Source organism: Bos indicus, chromosome 2 (genome assembly GCF_029378745.1).
Source record: "Bos indicus isolate NIAB-ARS_2022 breed Sahiwal x Tharparkar chromosome 2, NIAB-ARS_B.indTharparkar_mat_pri_1.0, whole genome shotgun sequence".
NCBI classification, from domain to species: Eukaryota; Metazoa; Chordata; class Mammalia; order Artiodactyla; family Bovidae; genus Bos; species Bos indicus.
In genome coordinates, this window is record NC_091761.1 from 135,446,121 (window position 1) to 135,463,236 (window position 17,116).

At 58.4% G+C, this 17,116-nt stretch overlaps 1 protein-coding gene across 4 annotated transcripts in view; it reads right to left on the reverse strand.

The window, feature by feature from the left end:
• The window catches only part of CROCC (ciliary rootlet coiled-coil, rootletin), a 44,461-nt gene extending 34,015 nt beyond the window's left edge, over positions 1-10,446 (reverse strand). Inside the window, exons 1-8 of one of the 4 annotated variants that reach the window (XM_070778121.1) lie at positions 10,316-10,446; positions 9,656-9,770; positions 8,892-9,040; positions 4,130-4,315; positions 3,963-4,046; positions 3,828-3,889; positions 3,586-3,751; positions 2,844-2,950 (exon numbers count right to left, since the gene is read on the reverse strand). In XM_070778121.1, the coding sequence (XP_070634222.1) occupies positions 2,844-2,950; positions 3,586-3,751; positions 3,828-3,889; positions 3,963-4,046; positions 4,130-4,315; positions 8,892-9,040; positions 9,656-9,770; positions 10,316-10,357 (911 nt within the window). In that variant the 5' untranslated portion in view covers positions 10,358-10,446. The remainder of the gene's footprint in view (positions 1-2,843; positions 2,951-3,585; positions 3,752-3,827; positions 3,890-3,962; positions 4,047-4,129; positions 4,316-8,891; positions 9,041-9,655; positions 9,771-10,315) is intronic. The other 3 variants (XM_070778131.1, XM_070778124.1, XM_070778127.1) reach the window with 3 other exon arrangements.
• Positions 10,447-17,116: the final 6,670 nt, after the last annotated feature.

The window sequence follows — 17,116 nt, forward strand, 5'->3', positions numbered from 1 at the left end:
GACAATGGGGGCTTCCCTGGTGGCTCAGTGGTAAAGAATCCACTTCCAATGCAGGAGACACGGGTTCGATCCCTGATCCGGGAAGATCCCACATGCCGTGGAAGAACTAAGCCTGGGAGCCACAACTACTGAGCCCACGAGCTGCACCTACTGAAGCCTGAGCACCCAAGCGCCCGTGCTCTGCAACCAGAACAGAACCAGAACACGAGAAGCCCATGTGCCAAAACAAGGGAGCGGGCCCTGCCTGCTGCAGCCAGAGAAAAGCCCGCGCAGCCAAAAAGAAATAAATAAATATTGTTTTTTAAAAGAGCAGTGGAAGAGGCCAGGGGAGGGGGAACATGTACAGTCTGCTGTATTTGCTTCTATTAAACGTGCCTGAGTGTCTGGGTCAAAGGTGGGAGGGACGCTTCACAGTAAACCTTGTAAAATTTGAATCTTGTGCTTAGGTGAATTATTCAAAAGCAAGATGCTAAAATGTTAAATGCTAATTTAAAATAATACATATTTTAAATATATCAAATAGGTTAAATTCTTCCCTTTCCTGAATGAACTGTACCACTGGGTATCAGATGGTAAGAGGAGGAAGTGTCTTCTTGTAGAAAAATTCCAGCTAATACATGATGCAGTGACAGAGTGAGACCGTCACGATTCTGCAATCTCTGATGAATGTCTGGACCTTGGCATGGATTGTCAAGGGCTGCCAACACACAGAAAGAGAGGCTCCTGACGGCAGGGTACACAGCACCATGAAGAAGCTGTGTCAAAACACAACCACCCGAACCTCAATCTGATGAAGCCTTATATCCAACATCCAATTTACAAGAAGTACAGAGGACAAAGTTGTTAAGGCACACCACAGAATCCAGACTGTGGGCATCTCTGAGGACAACTGTCCCAGTTTCTGGAACAAATAAAATATTCGACTTAAAAGACAAATCAATGAATCACACCTTGTGAACATCTGTGGATCCTGATTCAAACAATTTTAAATGCAAAAACCAAAGCAAAACCATCTGTGATACTGATGAGTCAATTGGAAATCTGGATTCTGAGTGAATATGAGACATCTCACCAAAAGGTCGTTACTTATGCTTTAGGCACAAAAGGAGACAGACTGGCCTGCCTGCCTCTGGGCTCTCCCCACAGCCTCCCTTGCTCAAAGAGCAAGTGGGAAGGGACTTCCCCGGCGCTCCAGTTCCTAGGACTCCATGCTTCCAGTGCAGGGGCACAGGCTTGATCCCTGGTCGGGGAACTAAGATCCCACAAGCTGTGCGTGGCGGAGGTGGGCGGGGGCAGACACCAAGTCCCCTGTGGCAAGGGACCTGTGAGGCTCTTTTCCAACCTGACCTCCCGCTCACTTGCCTTTTGCTTCAGCCCCACTGGGTACCACTTTCTCCCACCTCCAAGCCTTTGCTCCTGCTGTTCCCTCTCCCTGGAGGGCCCTCAGCTCTGCCAGTTAAAACCCTACCTATCCTTTGGGGTCAGTGCAAATTCCATCTCCCCTATGAAGCATTTTTCCGGCCTCCCAACCCCTTCCCTTGGGGGCTTCCCTCATAGCTCAGTTGGTAAAGAATCCACCTGCAATGCAGGAGACCCCAGTTTGATTCCTGGGGTAAGGAAGATTCCCTGGAGAAGGGATAGGCTACACACTCCAGTATTCTTGGGCTTCCCTGGTGGCTCAGCTGGTAAAGAATCTACCTGCAATGCGGGAGACCTGGGTTCAATCCCTGGGTTGGGAAGATCCCCTGGAGAAGGGAAAGGCTTCCCACTCCAGTATTCTGGCCTGGAGAATTCCATGGACTGTACAGTCCATGGGGAGGCAAAGAGTCAGACACGACTGAGCGACTTTTACTTTCACAACCCCTTCCATCCTTCTGAGCATCTGGGGCATCCTTTCTGTTCCACTTTCATGCCACTGACCACTCATTTCCTCAGTCTAGAGACTGCAAGGTCCTTTGTTCTTATTTAAAAAATTTTTGGCCGCACACAGCTTGCGGGATCTTAGTTCCCTGACCAGGGATTGAACCTGGACCCTCAGCAGTGAAAACACAGAGCCCTAACCACTGGACTGCCAGGGAATTCCCTAGAGGTTGCAAGGTCCTTGGCAGTAGACACTGAATAGTCTAGTGGATTAAAAACAGGGGCGATAAATCCTGACTCAGCCTCTTTCCTACTGCTCTGTGATCTTTGGAAAGTCACTCTAACTCTCTGAGCTTCAATGTCCTCCCCTGAAAAGTGAGGACTATTACGGTTCCTATCTCAAAGGAACACTGGGGATATGAAATGAAATAAAAGGTACAAGGAGCCTAGCTAGAAGCAAATATCCAGTAGATGTTTACTAGTTGCTAGTAATGACTGTGCTGTGCTCAGTCACTCCGTCGTGTCTGACTCTTGCGACCCCACGGACTGCAGCCTGCCAGGCTCCTCTGTCCTTGGGGATTCTCCAGGCAAGAATACTGGAGTGGGTTGCCATGGCCTCCTCCAGGGTACTAGTAGTGACTAGGAAACAGTAAATTTAGTAAACACTAAAATTGTTTTTAGTTTAGTAAAATGTTTCTAAACTAAAAAAAAAATTTTACTAAAAATTATTAAAACTACAAAAAAAGTTTTTACTAAAAAAAATAAGTTTAGTAAAATATGACTATTTAGTCACAGTCAGTTTAGTAAATACATTAAGCAAATACGAAATGACTGCCCTGATCTGCTAAGAGTTAATTATTACTAGGTGCCTCTGCGTCTCCCAAGGCCGGCACACAGCAGGCGGGTCTGGTCGGACTGAAGCCCAGCTGGGCGGTGTCCCGCGGCCGCGCCTCCGCGAGCGACCCCTCCGCCGCCAGCCTCACCTCTCGGTGGCCGTCTTCACCTCGCTGACCAGCCGTCGGGCCCCCACGACCTGCCTCCAGACGAGGAGCAGGCGACTATGCTCGTGGCTGAAGTAGGCGTTGAAAGACTGGGGGGACGGAGGGGCTGAGTGAGGGGCCGGGGCGGCAGGCCCAGGTCCCACCCGCGCGGAACGTCCCGAGGGCCGCCGCGGGGGCGCGTGTCCCGTCACCAGCGCCGGCTTGCAAGGCTGGGTCGGAGCTGCCTCGCTCACCAGCCCCCACCTCCCCCTGGCCCAGGGAGCTGGGTGTCAAAGCCTCCACGGGGAAGGGCAGAAGATGCCTGAGACCTCGGTCTGCATCCCAGCTGCCTGCCGCACGACCGGGCAGCAGCTCAACCTCTCCTCAGGAGGACAGGAACACCGTCCATGTAAGTTAAGAGGATCAGAGGAGAAAACGCCCGCCTCTCACACAATACACACTAATCAGGGCTATTATTATGACAGCCATTTTCCTCCCTCATGGGGCTTCCCTGGTGGCTCAAATGGTAAAGAACTGCCTGCAGTGCAGGAGACCCGGGTTCCATCCTTGGGTCGGGAAGATGCCCTGGAGAAGGGCGTGACAACCCACGCCGGTGTTCTTGCTGCAGAATCAAAGGGCCCAGGTGGCGCGAGGCCCCTCCCCCGCCAACCCAGTGAGGCCGTGCCCTGGGGTCAGGCCGGACCCCCGGGCCCCGCGGCCCCGCGGCCCCCAGCCCCTCGTCCACCTCGCCCTCGCGCCTCCAGGTGGCCTCCCGCTGCTCCAGCTCCTGCCGGCCGCGCGCCCAGTCACTGGTCACCTTGCGGATATCATCCCGCAGGGCCTGGTTGGCCGAGCTCGCCTGGTCCAGCTGCTCCCTGAGCAGCGCGTTCACCTGGGCCAGGCTGGCGCTCCTGGGCGGGGCAGAGGAGAGCAGGTGGGTGCCTGGGCGGAGGGCGGCCGGCCCCCGCGCGCCCCCCGCGGGCCCACCTCTGCTGCTCCTCCTCCAGGCGGATGAGGGCGCTCTCCAGGTCCTGGCTGTGCCCTGCGTCCTGAGGGGTATGGAAGCAGGGGCGTCAGACTGGGCAGGGCAGGAAGGGTCAGCCCTGCCCCCCCGGCGCCCACCCGCAGCCGCAGCTGCTCCAGCTCTGTGCATCTCTCCAGCAGCTGCTGCTCCGTCTCCGAGCTCTTCTTCTTGCACTGGAGAATCTGGGGGTGGGCGGAGAGCGGGTCAGCCGCGGTGCTTGGGGTTGGGGGAGGAAAGGTGCGCGGGGGCGGGGCGGCGGCCCGACCTTGGCCTGCAGCCGCTGCACCAGCTGCGCCTGCCGCTGCTGGCCCTCCTGGTAAGCCTGCAGCTTGCGCCGGTAGGAGGCCTGCTCCTCCTGCAGCTGCCGCCGCAGCTCCACGCTCTGCAGGGCCAGCCCCCTGGGCTCCTGGGCTGCCGGCTCCCCGGACTCCCGCCGCACAGCCTGCTCCAGCTGCGGGGAAGGGCCCCGGGTGAGTCCTGCGCCTCCCCAGAAGGCAGGCTCAGGCCTCTGTAGGGGGCGCCAGGCTGGACCCCGACCCACGATGCCTTGCAGGCCCAGGTGGGCAAGCCCAGGACACAGTGCACTTGTGCACGGCCAAGCATAAACACAGAGGAGGCAAGCAGGGACACACAGACAGGGTGTGCAGGGACACAAGTAGGTGGGCCCACACACGTGTGCACACAAAACACAAGATGCCCCTGGGGCAAACCTTGAGGGCCCTGGGCATGCTCCAAATCACCCAGCGCCCTGCGTGGGCAACTGTTAGATCCACGCCATGCCACCCGAACTCTCAGGAAACCTGGATTTTGCTCAGAATAGCATGCTGATGATGTAACAGCACGAGCACATGCAATACACTGAGGCATCAGTACACATGCGCACATGCGAGCTCAGAGACATGCACACACACTACACACTCAGGTCGTCTCAAACACCCCAGACTGACACCGACGGACTCACCCGCCTCCCACTGCCCACGCACAGTACTCAGGTTTCTAAGAGGCGAGCACAAGTGTCCTGACACGTGGCGTGGCTTATGAACGGCCTCCCAGCCCAGCCTGGCCCCTAGCTCTCCGCTCCCCCTCACTGGGGGCCTCCAACCCACCCCGTCCCCCACGCCCAGGCAGCCTGAAGCCCCTTCATCACCCGACCCTGGGGTCAGCGGCAGGACGCCTGCCGGCTCTGACGGCCTCCACTAGCCCAAACCCCCTCACTCCTCCAGGGACCTGCTGGTCCCAGGGGGCCCCCATCCTCCTCCAGCCATCTAGAAAGGAGGAAGGAGGCAGCCAAGGATGGAAAGGCTCAGAGGAGGATGGCGCCCAGAGTGGACTGACAGCAGGGCCAAGCCCAGAGCCTGGCCTTCGAGAGGCGGGGCAGGGCATCCGTTCACACACCCACCCACGTCCGGTCCCAGGGAGGCCAACGTCGAGGACGACGACCGTCACCCATGCAGACCAGGGGCCCAGGCCAGGCCGGCCCTCCAGGCCGGGCTTAAGCAGTGTGCCAGAAGCTCAGGGAGCCAGCCAGCTGAGAACAGCCTCATCTCCACCCCCACCCCGGGCACTGTGCCCACGGAGGCTGTGTGGCAGCTGCAGCTCATGTTGGGGGAACCTGGTCTGAGGGTGCAGGAGCAGGCGATATGCAGGGGGTCTCTCTCCCTAGAGGGCGGGCAGCAAGCCCGTGGCCAGTATCTGCGTGGAGTCCACCCAAGCCAGGTGAAGGGCAGAGCGTCTGTGCTGGCCGTGGCACCGGGATGCTGTGTGTGTGTCAAGCATCAAGCAGGTGCTTCCTGGGCGTGGGGGGGTGTGTTTTGTCAATTGTCTCCATGTGTGACCCTGTGTGTCTGTGTCTGGGCCTTCATGGGGACCGAGGTGAGCTGGCATCTCTTGTCCAAGGTGTACGCTGTGGTGAAGCAGATGGGTACATCTGCGTGTGTGCCTACTGTCCATGCATTTGTACGCCTGTATGCACAGTTGTACAAGGGGGGTTCTGCGTGCATCTGTGCACACCTGTGTCTGGCTGTATGTGTCCAGCCAGCACTGGGCTGTCTGCCATGTGGGCACACCAGACACGCCACGGCGTGTGGCTGTGCGTGCAGGCTGGATGGCGTGTGTCTGGTGCAGCTTCTGTGAATCTGAGTGCATCCTCCTGGTGGGCTGTTGGTGTGTATATATAGAAGGGCTTCCCAGGTGGCGCTAATGGTAAAGAACCCACCTATCAATGCAGGAGACATAAGAGACCTGGGTTCGATCCCTGGGTTGGAAAGATCCCCTGGAGGAGGGCATGGTAACCCCCTCCACTATTCTTGCCTGGAGAATCCATGGACAGAGGAGCCTGGTGGCCTATGGTCCATGGGGTCACCAAGCATCAGACACGACTGAAGCGACTTGCACGCATGCACATGTACATGTAGAAAGGGTCTGACGGTGGCCGCGGTGTGTGTCTCACACAGCTGTGTGAACCAGGTGCTGTCCGTCTCTTGGGTTTAGAGGGGTCCCTGCTGCTGTGTGAACCAGGTGCTGTCCGTCTCTCGGGTTTAGAGGGGTCCCTGCCGCTGTGTGAACCAGGCGCTGTCCGTCTCTTGGGTTTAGAGGGGTCCCTGCCGCTGTGTGAACCAGGCACCGTCCGTCTCTGGGGTTTACAGGGGTCCCTGCCGCTGTGTGAACCAGGCGCTGTCCGTCTCTGGGGTTTACAGGGGTCCCTGCTGCTATGTGAACCAGGCGCTGTCCGTCTCTCGGGTTTAGAGGGGTCCCTGCCGTTGCTGGTGCTCCGCTGCTTCCCAGGGCTCACGGCCAGACCCCTGCCCCTCCGGCCACACCCCACCTCTTTCCACAAACTCTGCCTTTCAATTTCACTCATAAGTCAAAAGGGAAGCAGGCTGCTCCCAAGCCAAGGATGAAAGAAGTTTACTGTCTCCCCTAGCAACCCCCGCTCCACTGCCTGCTGCTCCGATCACCGGGTCCAGGTTACCATGGACACTGCGGGAGCGGGGCTGGCCCAACACCTGCTCCTCAGGGACAGGAGAGGGGGGGCCTCACAGGGACCCAAGGTCCGCCCTCTGACCCGGGGGGTCACCACTTCAGCCTCCCCACACGCAGCCTCTGGACACAGATCATGACCTCAGCTCCACCCCGCTAGGAGTTTAAGGGGTCCGAACAACCTCAAGCCAGGCCACATGCATTGCTGTGGCTGCAGGCCCCACCGCCCACAGCCCAGCGCCACGTGGGCAGCCGAGAGGGACGATGTCCCAGGGCTGCGGCGCCCAGGCCAGGGGCTCAGCCCAGCTCTACCAGTGGGCTTGGCCCCACGATGCCCTCCCTGGGCCTGTCTCCCCACCGCTGATGAGGCGATCTCCAGGCTCTGATGTTCCCTGGGGACCCACCCCCAGGACAGGCCTCAAGGTCATCCTCATCTAACCAGGGGGGCCCATGCACACCACCGCACACAGGGGACAGTCTCACGCCAGGCTCCCTCTGCATGCTATCCCAGCTTCCCCAGCCGCAGGAGGGAACTTCCTAGACTAACGCAGCCCCCCAGCCGCGTGCTCGCAGGAAAGGGAGCGGCCCCCTCCACCTCTTCTTCCCTTCCCCTCCCAGCCGGGGGGCTGTGCTGCCCCCACTGTTGGTTAGAAGCTGGCATTTAAGAGGCAGCCTCCCCCCGGGGCCTGACACTGTGCCAGGGGCCCCAGGATGACTGGCCTCAGCGGGAGGGGCTGGCTCAGGCACCACCAACAATGCACATTAGCCCAGCCTGCCCCTCATACTCCCTGCAAACTCTGGGAAAACGAGCTCTGCGCTGTGCCCAGTGCCGGGGGCCGCTTTAGGCCCCCCGCCCTGCTTCTCTGCAAGTCCCAACAAGCCGGGGGCTTATCCCGGCGGGCGGATGCCAGGACATGGGCATAGCCCACACCCACAGGGAGACACAGATCACTCCTCCCCCTCCCACCGCGGGGTCACAAGCCCTTGTGTAGACAGGCCCAGCTCAGTGAGTCCTGGGCAACCCTGGTTCTACCAGTCCCGCTCAGGGGACCCTGGGCCAGCTTCAGCTTTCCGCTTGCAGTATTAGGGGGTCATATCTGAGGTCCTTCCCGTTCTCCCAGGACCAGCTGCCCGCTGGGACACCCAGCCCAGTGGCCTCTTCCCAGCCCCAGGAAACAAAGCCACAGTGCTGAGCCCCGGGCTGTGTGACTCGGAGCACGGCGTGCTCCCGCTCTGAGCCTCAGTGAGCTCCTGTATTACACGGGCGTCGGAAGGGCCCCAACCTCTGTATCTTAAACGCCAAGCTCCCAGCACACACTCGGCACACAGCAGGGGCTCAATAACCCACAGACACTATTATGTGTTACTCCATTACCACCCACGCACCCCTCCCACGGGCACACACACTCCCTCCCGCATGCAGCTCTCTCACCAGCTTGCAGCCACCATCACCTCCCCAGGGCCGCCTGCCCCGAGCCTGGCGGCCTAAAGGAGACAACGCACTGAGAACGACCTGCACCCAGCACACCGACCTCCTGCCCCGGCCCCGCTACACAGGCCCCCGGACACAGACCCTGTCTGGACTTGGACGCAGGCCTGGCTACCCCTTCCTTCCTTGGTGGGGCCTCACCTGGGAGAGCGGGCCAGGTCTGTGCCCACCCCAGCCTTCTGGGTGGACCCCAAGGCCCAGGTACATGTGGGTACAAGGTGGTGCCCAGAGACTCAAGGGACGGCGGGGCACTCTTGGGGGTCTTGTTCTCTGTGCCCCACCCAACCCAGGACAGCCGGGGATGAAACACCCAGGCTCCTGGCACTTCATCCCCTCGTCCCATCGGTTCCTCGCAGTTCCGTGTCGTTACTGTCCCCACTGTGGACAGCAGGCGTGCAGAGTGGAGACACGTGTTCAAGGCCACTCGAGTGGGCAGAGTCGCAACTTGAACACAGGCTGCCTGGCTCTGGGGCCCACCTTTCCCCCAGGGCACGCTGCCCAGGCTGCCTCCCACCCCCAAGGCTGGGGAGCCCCGCGCCCTGCGCCCTGCAGCACCCACCCTCTCGCTGACCGCGCTGTACTTGATGGCCAGTTCGTCGCGCTCCGCCCGGCTCTGGGCCAGCAGGTCCTCCACGCGGGACAGCTCCTGCTGCAGCAGCTGGTTCTCCTCCTGCAGCGACAGCACAGAGGCCATCTCGGGGGCTGGGCCTGCAGGACAGCGGGCACAGGACTGGCCTCCACCTGTGTCCAGAGGGACCGCCTCCCCAAACGGGTGCCCCACCCATCCCTGGAGGCAGGAAAACAGACAGGGTCCCCGCGGGGAGCTGCAGCTGAGGGGGTCTTTCCCAGACTCTCAAAGCACATAGGAGGTTGTGGGGGCCGCCCTCCAGGGGCCTGGGGGCCCATGAGCCTTCCTGTCCAGGTGGAGAACGGGCACTGCCAACCCCAGGCCGTCTACAGAGCCCTGAGCTAAGCTGAGTTGCCTTCTCCCCATTGTCTTGGATTCACCCAGGTCAGCCCTTCCCTGGCAGAGAACGCTGTGTTTGGGGTTTAGTCTTCGCAGCAGGCTGCCTGCAAGCAAGGAGGGGATGCTCAGCCCCGCCTTCTCACAGCAGCACGTGGAGACAAGTCTAAGCAAAGGACACCTCAGAGCCTCCGTTTCCTCATCTGTAAAATGGGACCCTCCATCATGGGTCCGTGCCTGCCTCACAGTGAGGATTCAAGAAATGGAAGCTGCAGTCGTTACCGTCGTCATGACTGTGGAGAGGACTGGGAAACGGGACGCAGGAGTGTCTGGGGCAGGGCGGGCGCAGGGAGCGGTACCTGCGCTCTCAGGCTGGCAGAGGCTTCGGGTGACGATCTCCCTGATGCGGGCAGACAGGCCGGCGGGCCGCGAGTCCTGGGCCAGGCCCGACCCCAGGACGCTCCTCTGCAGAGTCTGCGGGGAAAGCGGGAGGATCTGCGGGGGGGCTGAGACCCGGGGCTCCCTGGCGTGGGTGGCAAGGAAACAGTGCTGCCACCCGAGACATGGGTGCCCAGGAGGCGCTCCAGAAACCCCGCCCGGAAGGGCGCTTGCGAGTCAGACTCGCACGAAGCCCAACCGGAGGACGCTCCGTGCGCCCCTGCCCTGGGAAGGAGGCCCGCGGGGGCCCGAGAAGCGAACCAAAGGCACGGCCCACTCACAGACCCAGCCCCGGGCAGGCGGCGTGCCGGGGGCTCCCGCCCAGGACGGGCGAGGACCCCACAGTGCTAGCAGGCGTCACCCCAACCCTAAAACCTGGAGGTGAGGACTCCCCTTCACTCGAGGAGCACTGGACAGAGCCCGGAACTGAACCCCAGAACCCTCCGCCCCAACCCAGGGCGAGAGTTGCAAGCGGGGGACCCCCGGCGCACCCACGCCCGCACCCTGAGACGCGCCGCCCCTCACCCTCTCCTGCGAGGCTCCGCGCCCCTGCCCTGCACGGGGCACAGCCCCGGGCCCACCTGGATAACCACCTCCAACGACTGCTCCAGCCCCAAGCTCATGGAGGGCGCCCGTGGGCACCCTCTGCAGGCCTCTGCCAGGGCCCAGGAGACCCACCCAGACTCCCCCACAGCCAGACCGCCGGCTGAGCGCCGGGCAGATTAGGCTTAAATCCGGCGGGCCCCACGTGATCACGGGGTGGGCGGGGCCGGGGAGGGGAAAGGAGGGTGGGGGAGGGGAGCCTGGTGGTGGAGGACTGAGGAGGAGGAGGAGACGTGAAGGGGCGAGGGGAGGGGCGAGGGGAGGGGCGGGGGGGGGAGGGGAAGGGGAGGAGTGGGAAACGGAGGGAAGGGTGGGGAGGAGGAGGGTGGGGAGGTGAAGACCCTCCCCAACACACACACACACACATCCAGGCGGCGGGAAAGGCCAGTCTTCAAGATCATCTTTACTGACCCAGAAAAGGGGTCACACGCTTTGCTGAAAATGTGTTTAGGCGCTCGGAGGACTTCACACATCAGGAGCGGGCTGCGGAACTGCCCAGTGCAGGCACGGAACCGAATCCCCCTTCCCCACCCAACTCCCGCCACGCCTCCCTCCGGGCAGCGTCCCAGGGGAAGCAGCTCCGCCTCTGTGAGCCTCAGTGTCCCTGCGCAGGGAGCAAACATTGGCACCCGTCTCAGGGCGGCATCTGGGGGCAAAGGGCGTGTGACTGAGCGCCGGGCTTAGAGTGAACGTGTGAGCCATACTGGTTTCGTTCATCCGAAAATCCAACCCGCACGGTCGCTGTACCCCGGCCCTGGGGCGCCGAGCTCCACCCCCAGCCTCCCACCGCTCCTCCCCTGGGGCAAGGAGGCTGTGCGGCGCCGCGGGTAGGCCGTCAGGTCCGGAATCAGGGCCACAGCGGAGTCCCGCCCTGCCACTTGTTGGCAGTGTGACCCACGAGTCACCGAGACTCAGCATTCTCGTGAAACTGACAGTCACCGTGAGGATTAAATGGGTTGAACCGAGTAAGGGGTCTGACCACGGCTGGCACGTCACCAGCAGTCAGAGCAAGGCGGCTGCTGTTCCCTCTGTCGCTGGCGTCGCCCGTCTGGGCTCCTGCTACCTCTTGACCCCCGGCCTCCGGGTGCTCTCTGCTCTAACACTGTGTCACATTCATGCGATCACTTTGAATCCTCACCTCAACCCATTTCCTGATGAGAAAACCAGGCGCAGAGAGCTGGGGGCTCTCACCTATTCCAAACTGCGGCTGCTGCAGAAAGGGGAAGCAGCCCTAAACTCTTTCCACTTAAGCCAGGCAGCCTCCCAGAGGGCCTGAGGGCAAGGCAGGGGCATTTGCACTCCAAGGCTCTACCAACCTTGTCTAGGTCAGACCGAGGAATGCAGCAGGTGCCGTATAAATGTACAACAGTCCAAGCTGAGCCTGAAACCCCTTGTCCCCAACTAGGGAATCTACTCTGGAAATGGAAAACCAGGAATGGAAAACCAGGAGCCAACACACGGGGCCAAAAAAATAAGTGCCTGGATGTTGCCATGACAACCAAGGCCGGATTCAGGCAAAACTAGACTCAGAGGCAGGGAGCTCTCACCACAAAAACCTGGGGCTCCATCTTCCCACCTCCAGACACAGCCTCCAGAAACGCCCCCCTACAGGCTGCACACCCACAGCCAGAGCAGAGGGGGGCCACAAACACCCCCAGCCAAGCTCTGCAGCCCTGCTTTCCCAGATGGGCAGAGAGGGGGCCCAGATGCGCCTGGTGAACTGAACTAAATTATTCCCCACCAGGGCCCTAGGGGATGGGGGCAGGGAGTCAGATGCCCTTGGCTCTGCCCACAGAGTTCTCCCCGTCAGTCCTTCTGGGTTCTATCACAGAGCCCGAGAAACCATACTAAACCCTGTGTGTATGTGCACTTTCTAATGTTCATAGCTTCCATCCAGCTGTCAAAATAACCACTGAATTCCTCATGGAAAGCTCTGGATATTACAGCTTTAGCATCTGACTGCCTGGATTTGGCTGTGCCTCCCATCAGCTGTGTGACCCCGGGCCAATGACTTTGCTTCAGTTTCTTTATCTGTAAAATGGGATAATAACAGTGCCTGCTTTTACCATGAGTTTTAAATAAGATGATTCACGCTTAGCTATGTACCAGGATATGGTATGACAGGAGCTGCTGTGTGTTCACCAAAGAACATTTCCAGTTCTTCTATGGGAAATGGCTAGAAGCTATTTCCCAGACTCCTTTGCAGTCAGATATGGCCATGTGATCTAGTTCTCACTAGCAGAATTATTGATGCTTTTGAACTGTGGTGTTGGAGAAGACTCTTGAGAATCTTGGACTCTCCTTGGACTGTAAGGAGATCAAACCAGTCAATCCTAAAGAAAATCAGTCTTGAATATTCATTGGAAAGACTGATGCTGAAGCTGAAACTAATACTTTGGCCACCTGATGCGAAGAACTGACTCATTGGAAAAGACCCTGATGGTGGGAAACATTGAAGGCAGGAGGAGAAGGGGACGACAGAGGATGAGATGGTTGGATGGTATCACCGACTTGGACATGAGTCTGAGCAAGCTCCGGGAGATAGTGAAGGCAGGGAAGCCTGGCGTGCTGCAGCCCATGGGGTCTCAAAGAGTCCGACATGACTGAGCAACTGAACAGCAACAGCAGAATTAAGACAAAACTAAAGTCTGCCACTTCAGACCTGGCCCATGAAAACCTCCCACGAGGACTTCTCTCCTTCCCTGTCCCCCAGCTGGAAGGAAATAACGCGGAGTTCCTAGAGAATGCTAGAGCCACAAGCTGGAAGGGGTCTGGGTCTGTAGGTCACCACGTAGAAAGCACTTAACAGGACTTCTCATGAATGAGAAATAAACTTCTTTTGTGCTACGTCACTGAGATTTCAGGATTTCACTATCACATCAGCTGTGCTGTGCTTAGTTGTTCAGTCGTGTCCGACTCTGAGACCCCATGGACTGTAGCCCGCCAGGCTCCTCTGTCCATGGGATTCTCCAGGCAAGAACACTGGAGCGGGTTACCATGCCCTCCTCCAGGGATTCCTTCCCAGGGATCGAACCGGGGTCTTCCACGTTGCAGGTGGATTCTTTACTGTCTCATCCACCAGGGAAGCCCAGGAATACTGGAGTGGGTAGCCTATTTCTTCTCCACGGGATCTTCCCGACCCAGGAATTGAACCAGGGTCTCCTGCATTGTAGGTGGATTCTCTACCAGCTAAGCTACCAGGGAAGCCCATCGCATCAGCCAGAATTACCTTAATGACTCCCCACTGTTATGTAATTAATACCACTGGTCTTTATTTGTTTGTTTTGTGGTGGCCAGCATGAGGTATCTCAGTTCACCCACCAGGGATGGAACGCCAGCCCCCTGCAGTGGAAATGCAGAGTCCCAACCACTGGACCGTCAGGGAAGTCCTTCGGGTTGGCTATTATTAGTGCTATCATCACCAGTACCAGTACCCAATCTAGAACCCTGCCTGGTGCACTGTAGCCCCTCAGCCATTGTTGGGTGAATAAATACAGAGAAGACACCCTTTGCACTCATTCCCTCCCCACTCTTGCTTAGTCCTCTGTCCACCCTGCAAAGCTGCCATTTGCCAGGTCCAGCTGCAGGCACTAGCCAAAAAGTTCCTCAAAGGCTACTCATGAATCTCAAATGTACCAGCTGCTCTTACCCATTATCCCTTCTTTATTCTCCAGTTGCTGACTAGAAATTATGATAAAAATACTGAACCTACCATGAGCCAGACCCTGTGCCTAAAATTTTGCACCTCTACCTTATCTGCTTAAACCTTCTCGACAGCCCTGGACGCTGCTACTATTCTACCCACTTTACAGATGACAACAATAAGCCTGGGTGCAGTTAAATGATTTGCTCAGAAACACTATTTTAGGAACAATCCCAGGTGTTCTCCTTACTTATTGCAAGTAATAACACTTTCCTTTCCTCTCTCCACACCAAAAATTATTTGCTCAAAGTCATCCAGTCACGGATGAGTTACAAGCTGGAATCAAGACTGTTGACAGAAATATCAACAACCTCAGATATGCAGATGATACCACTCTAAAGCAGAAAGCGAAGAGGAACTAAAGAGCCTCTAGATGAGGGTGAAAGAGGAGAGTGAAAAAACGAGCTTAAAACTCACTATTAAAAAAACTAAGATCATGGCATCCAGTCCTATCACTTCATGGCAAATAGATGGGGAAAAGGTGGAAGCAGTGACAGACTTCCTCTTCTTGGCTCTAAAGTCACTGCAGATGGTAACTGTAGCCCTGAAGTTAGAAGACGACTGCTTCTCGGAAGGAAAGCTATGACCAACCTAGACAGCATATTAAGAAGCAGAGACATTACTTTGCTGACCAAGGTCCGTCTAGTCAGGTCTTTCCAGCAGTCATGCACAGATGTGAGAGCTGAACCATAAAGAAGGCTGAGCACCGAAGAATTGATGCTTTCTAACTGTGGTGCTGGAGAAGACTTGAGAGTCCTTTGGATGGCAAGATCAAACCAGTCCATCCTAAAGAAAATCAACGCTGAAGCTCCAATACTTTGGCCACCTGATGAGAACAGTCAACTCATTGGAAAAAGACCCTGATGCTAGGAAAGACTGAGGGCAGAAGGAGAAGGTGACAGAGGATGAGATGGTTGGATGACATCACCAATTCAATGGACATGAGTTTGAGCAAACTCCAGGAGATGGTGAGGGACAGGGAGGCCTGGCGTGCTGCAGTCCATGGGCTTGCAAAGAGCTGGACACAACTGAGTGACTGAACAAGAGCAACACATCCAGCCATGAAGAGCTGAAGCCACAGGTGAGACCCACGTGTGCCTGGTTCCAAAGTTTTAAACAATCACAGGATGGCTACCATGTAGTACTTACTGTATGCCAGTCACCACCCTAGGTTTCTGATGTGTATCAAATAAGCCACTGCCACCTCTTGCCCAGCCTGCTAAGATGGCTCCTCATGGGTGTCCCTACTTCCTCTCTTGTCCCCCACCCATCTGGTCTCACACATCCCTCTTCTGTTCAACCCCTACTCTGGCTACCATCACGCTCAGAATAAAATTCAAAGTCCTACCACGCCCACAAGGCCTGCTTGATCCAGCCTGGTCCACCTCTCCACCTCATCTCTCCTCTCCCCCAGCGCACTCCTCCCCAGCCACGCTGGCCTAACTGATTCTCAAACACACCAAGCACGCTGCAGCTCAGGGCCTTTGCACCTGTCACCTTCTCCGCCTGGAATGCTCTTCCCCTTTCCTTTCACGGCCGACTTCTGCTTCTCAACCAGACCTCGGCCAAAAATGTCACCTTCTGAGAGTGTAAACCCTGATCTTCCAGCCAAAAAAAATTTTTTTTCCTACAGGTATGCTGTTGGTCTGCTCCAAGGGCAGGAACCAAGTTGGCCTTGCTTACTGGTGTCTCTGCAGAGCTTAAGGCTCCAAATACCATTAACAGTTGTTGAGTGAGTGAAGGAATGCTAGGAGACAAATAGTAATATAGGAAACTAAATGAAAAAGAAAAAAATAGAAAGGAAAAGAAAATTTCCCTGGGTTTGTCGGGGTCACACAGGGCAAGTCTTGGCCTGTGTATTCTCCACAGAAAAGGATCCCACAAGGACCCCAGGAACACATATTCAACACCAGCCACATCTCAGGAGCCCAAGGTTAAAAACCGGGCCGTGTCCCCCACAGCGGACTCCGGGGTGGGAGGGGTACCTAGTCTCCAAGGGCTGACCCAGGGCTTGAGAGAAAACACGGGAGAAGAGGAACTAAGTCAAAGAAATCTCCAAGATCCGTTTCTGACTCCTGAGGTCTTTCCTGACTGAGGAGCCTGCCCTGGCCTTAGCCTCTGCTCTGATCCGGTCACAGGATTTGGTTGGTAAGCACCTGCTGTGAGCTTAGCTATGGAAAACAGGGAATCTCAGATGAGAACAGATGGTACCCGAGTGTCGCTTCCCTCCAACCGTCTCCCAATCCCCAAGACAAGTAGAGGTCCCAGAGGGACCTGGGGAGACTGGTCCTCAGGAAGGCAGGCAACGGCTCAGAGCGCATAAAAATCACAAGGGAGCCGGCTCACAAGGGCAACCCCAGAGATGGGGGTCTCAGGCCCCACGGTGAGAGGCCCCAGGAGGGCCCAAATCCCTGCAGGGTTTGCTATGTTGGGGAACTCAGAGGACCGCGCTGGGCCTCAGTCTCCTCATGGGCAAAAGGGGACTTCTTGCGACTTCGCAGGCTGCACTGAAACAAAATCCCAAGCATGGGGGGCAGGGCCGGCGCCTGGCCCACCGGAAGCGCAGGAAGGGATGCCTGCTGGTGGCGGAGTTGGGAAAGGCCTGTCCCGGGCGAGCCCCCGCCTCCTCCCGCCCACCCTAGGCCGCGGCAATCGGGCGGGATTTGGAGCCGGACGGCGGGCAGGACGTCCGCAGAGGCCGCGGGCGCTGTCCGCCAGCGGCGGGCCGGGGAGCGCGAGGGGCGGCGCGCGCCCTGAGGCCCCCATGCCCCAGGCCCGGGGCTCCGGCCCGCCTCCGCGTGCGCCCGCCTCCCCGCCTCCGCGCGCGCCCGCGACCCGCCCCACCCGCGGCCGCCGCCCGCCGCGCGCGCCCGAGCCCCTGGCCCACGGCAGGGCGCGCCGCCGGCTTCCTACCTTCGCGCGCCAACGCCGCTGCCGCGCAGGCCGAGCGGGCCGGGCCGGAGGGCGGGGGTCAGGGCGGGGCCAGAGGTGGGCGGGGCAGTGGCGGGCCGGGGGCGGGGCCAGAGGCGGGGTCGAGAGGGGCTGGCGCCCGAACCGCCCGCGTCCTCGCGTCGTC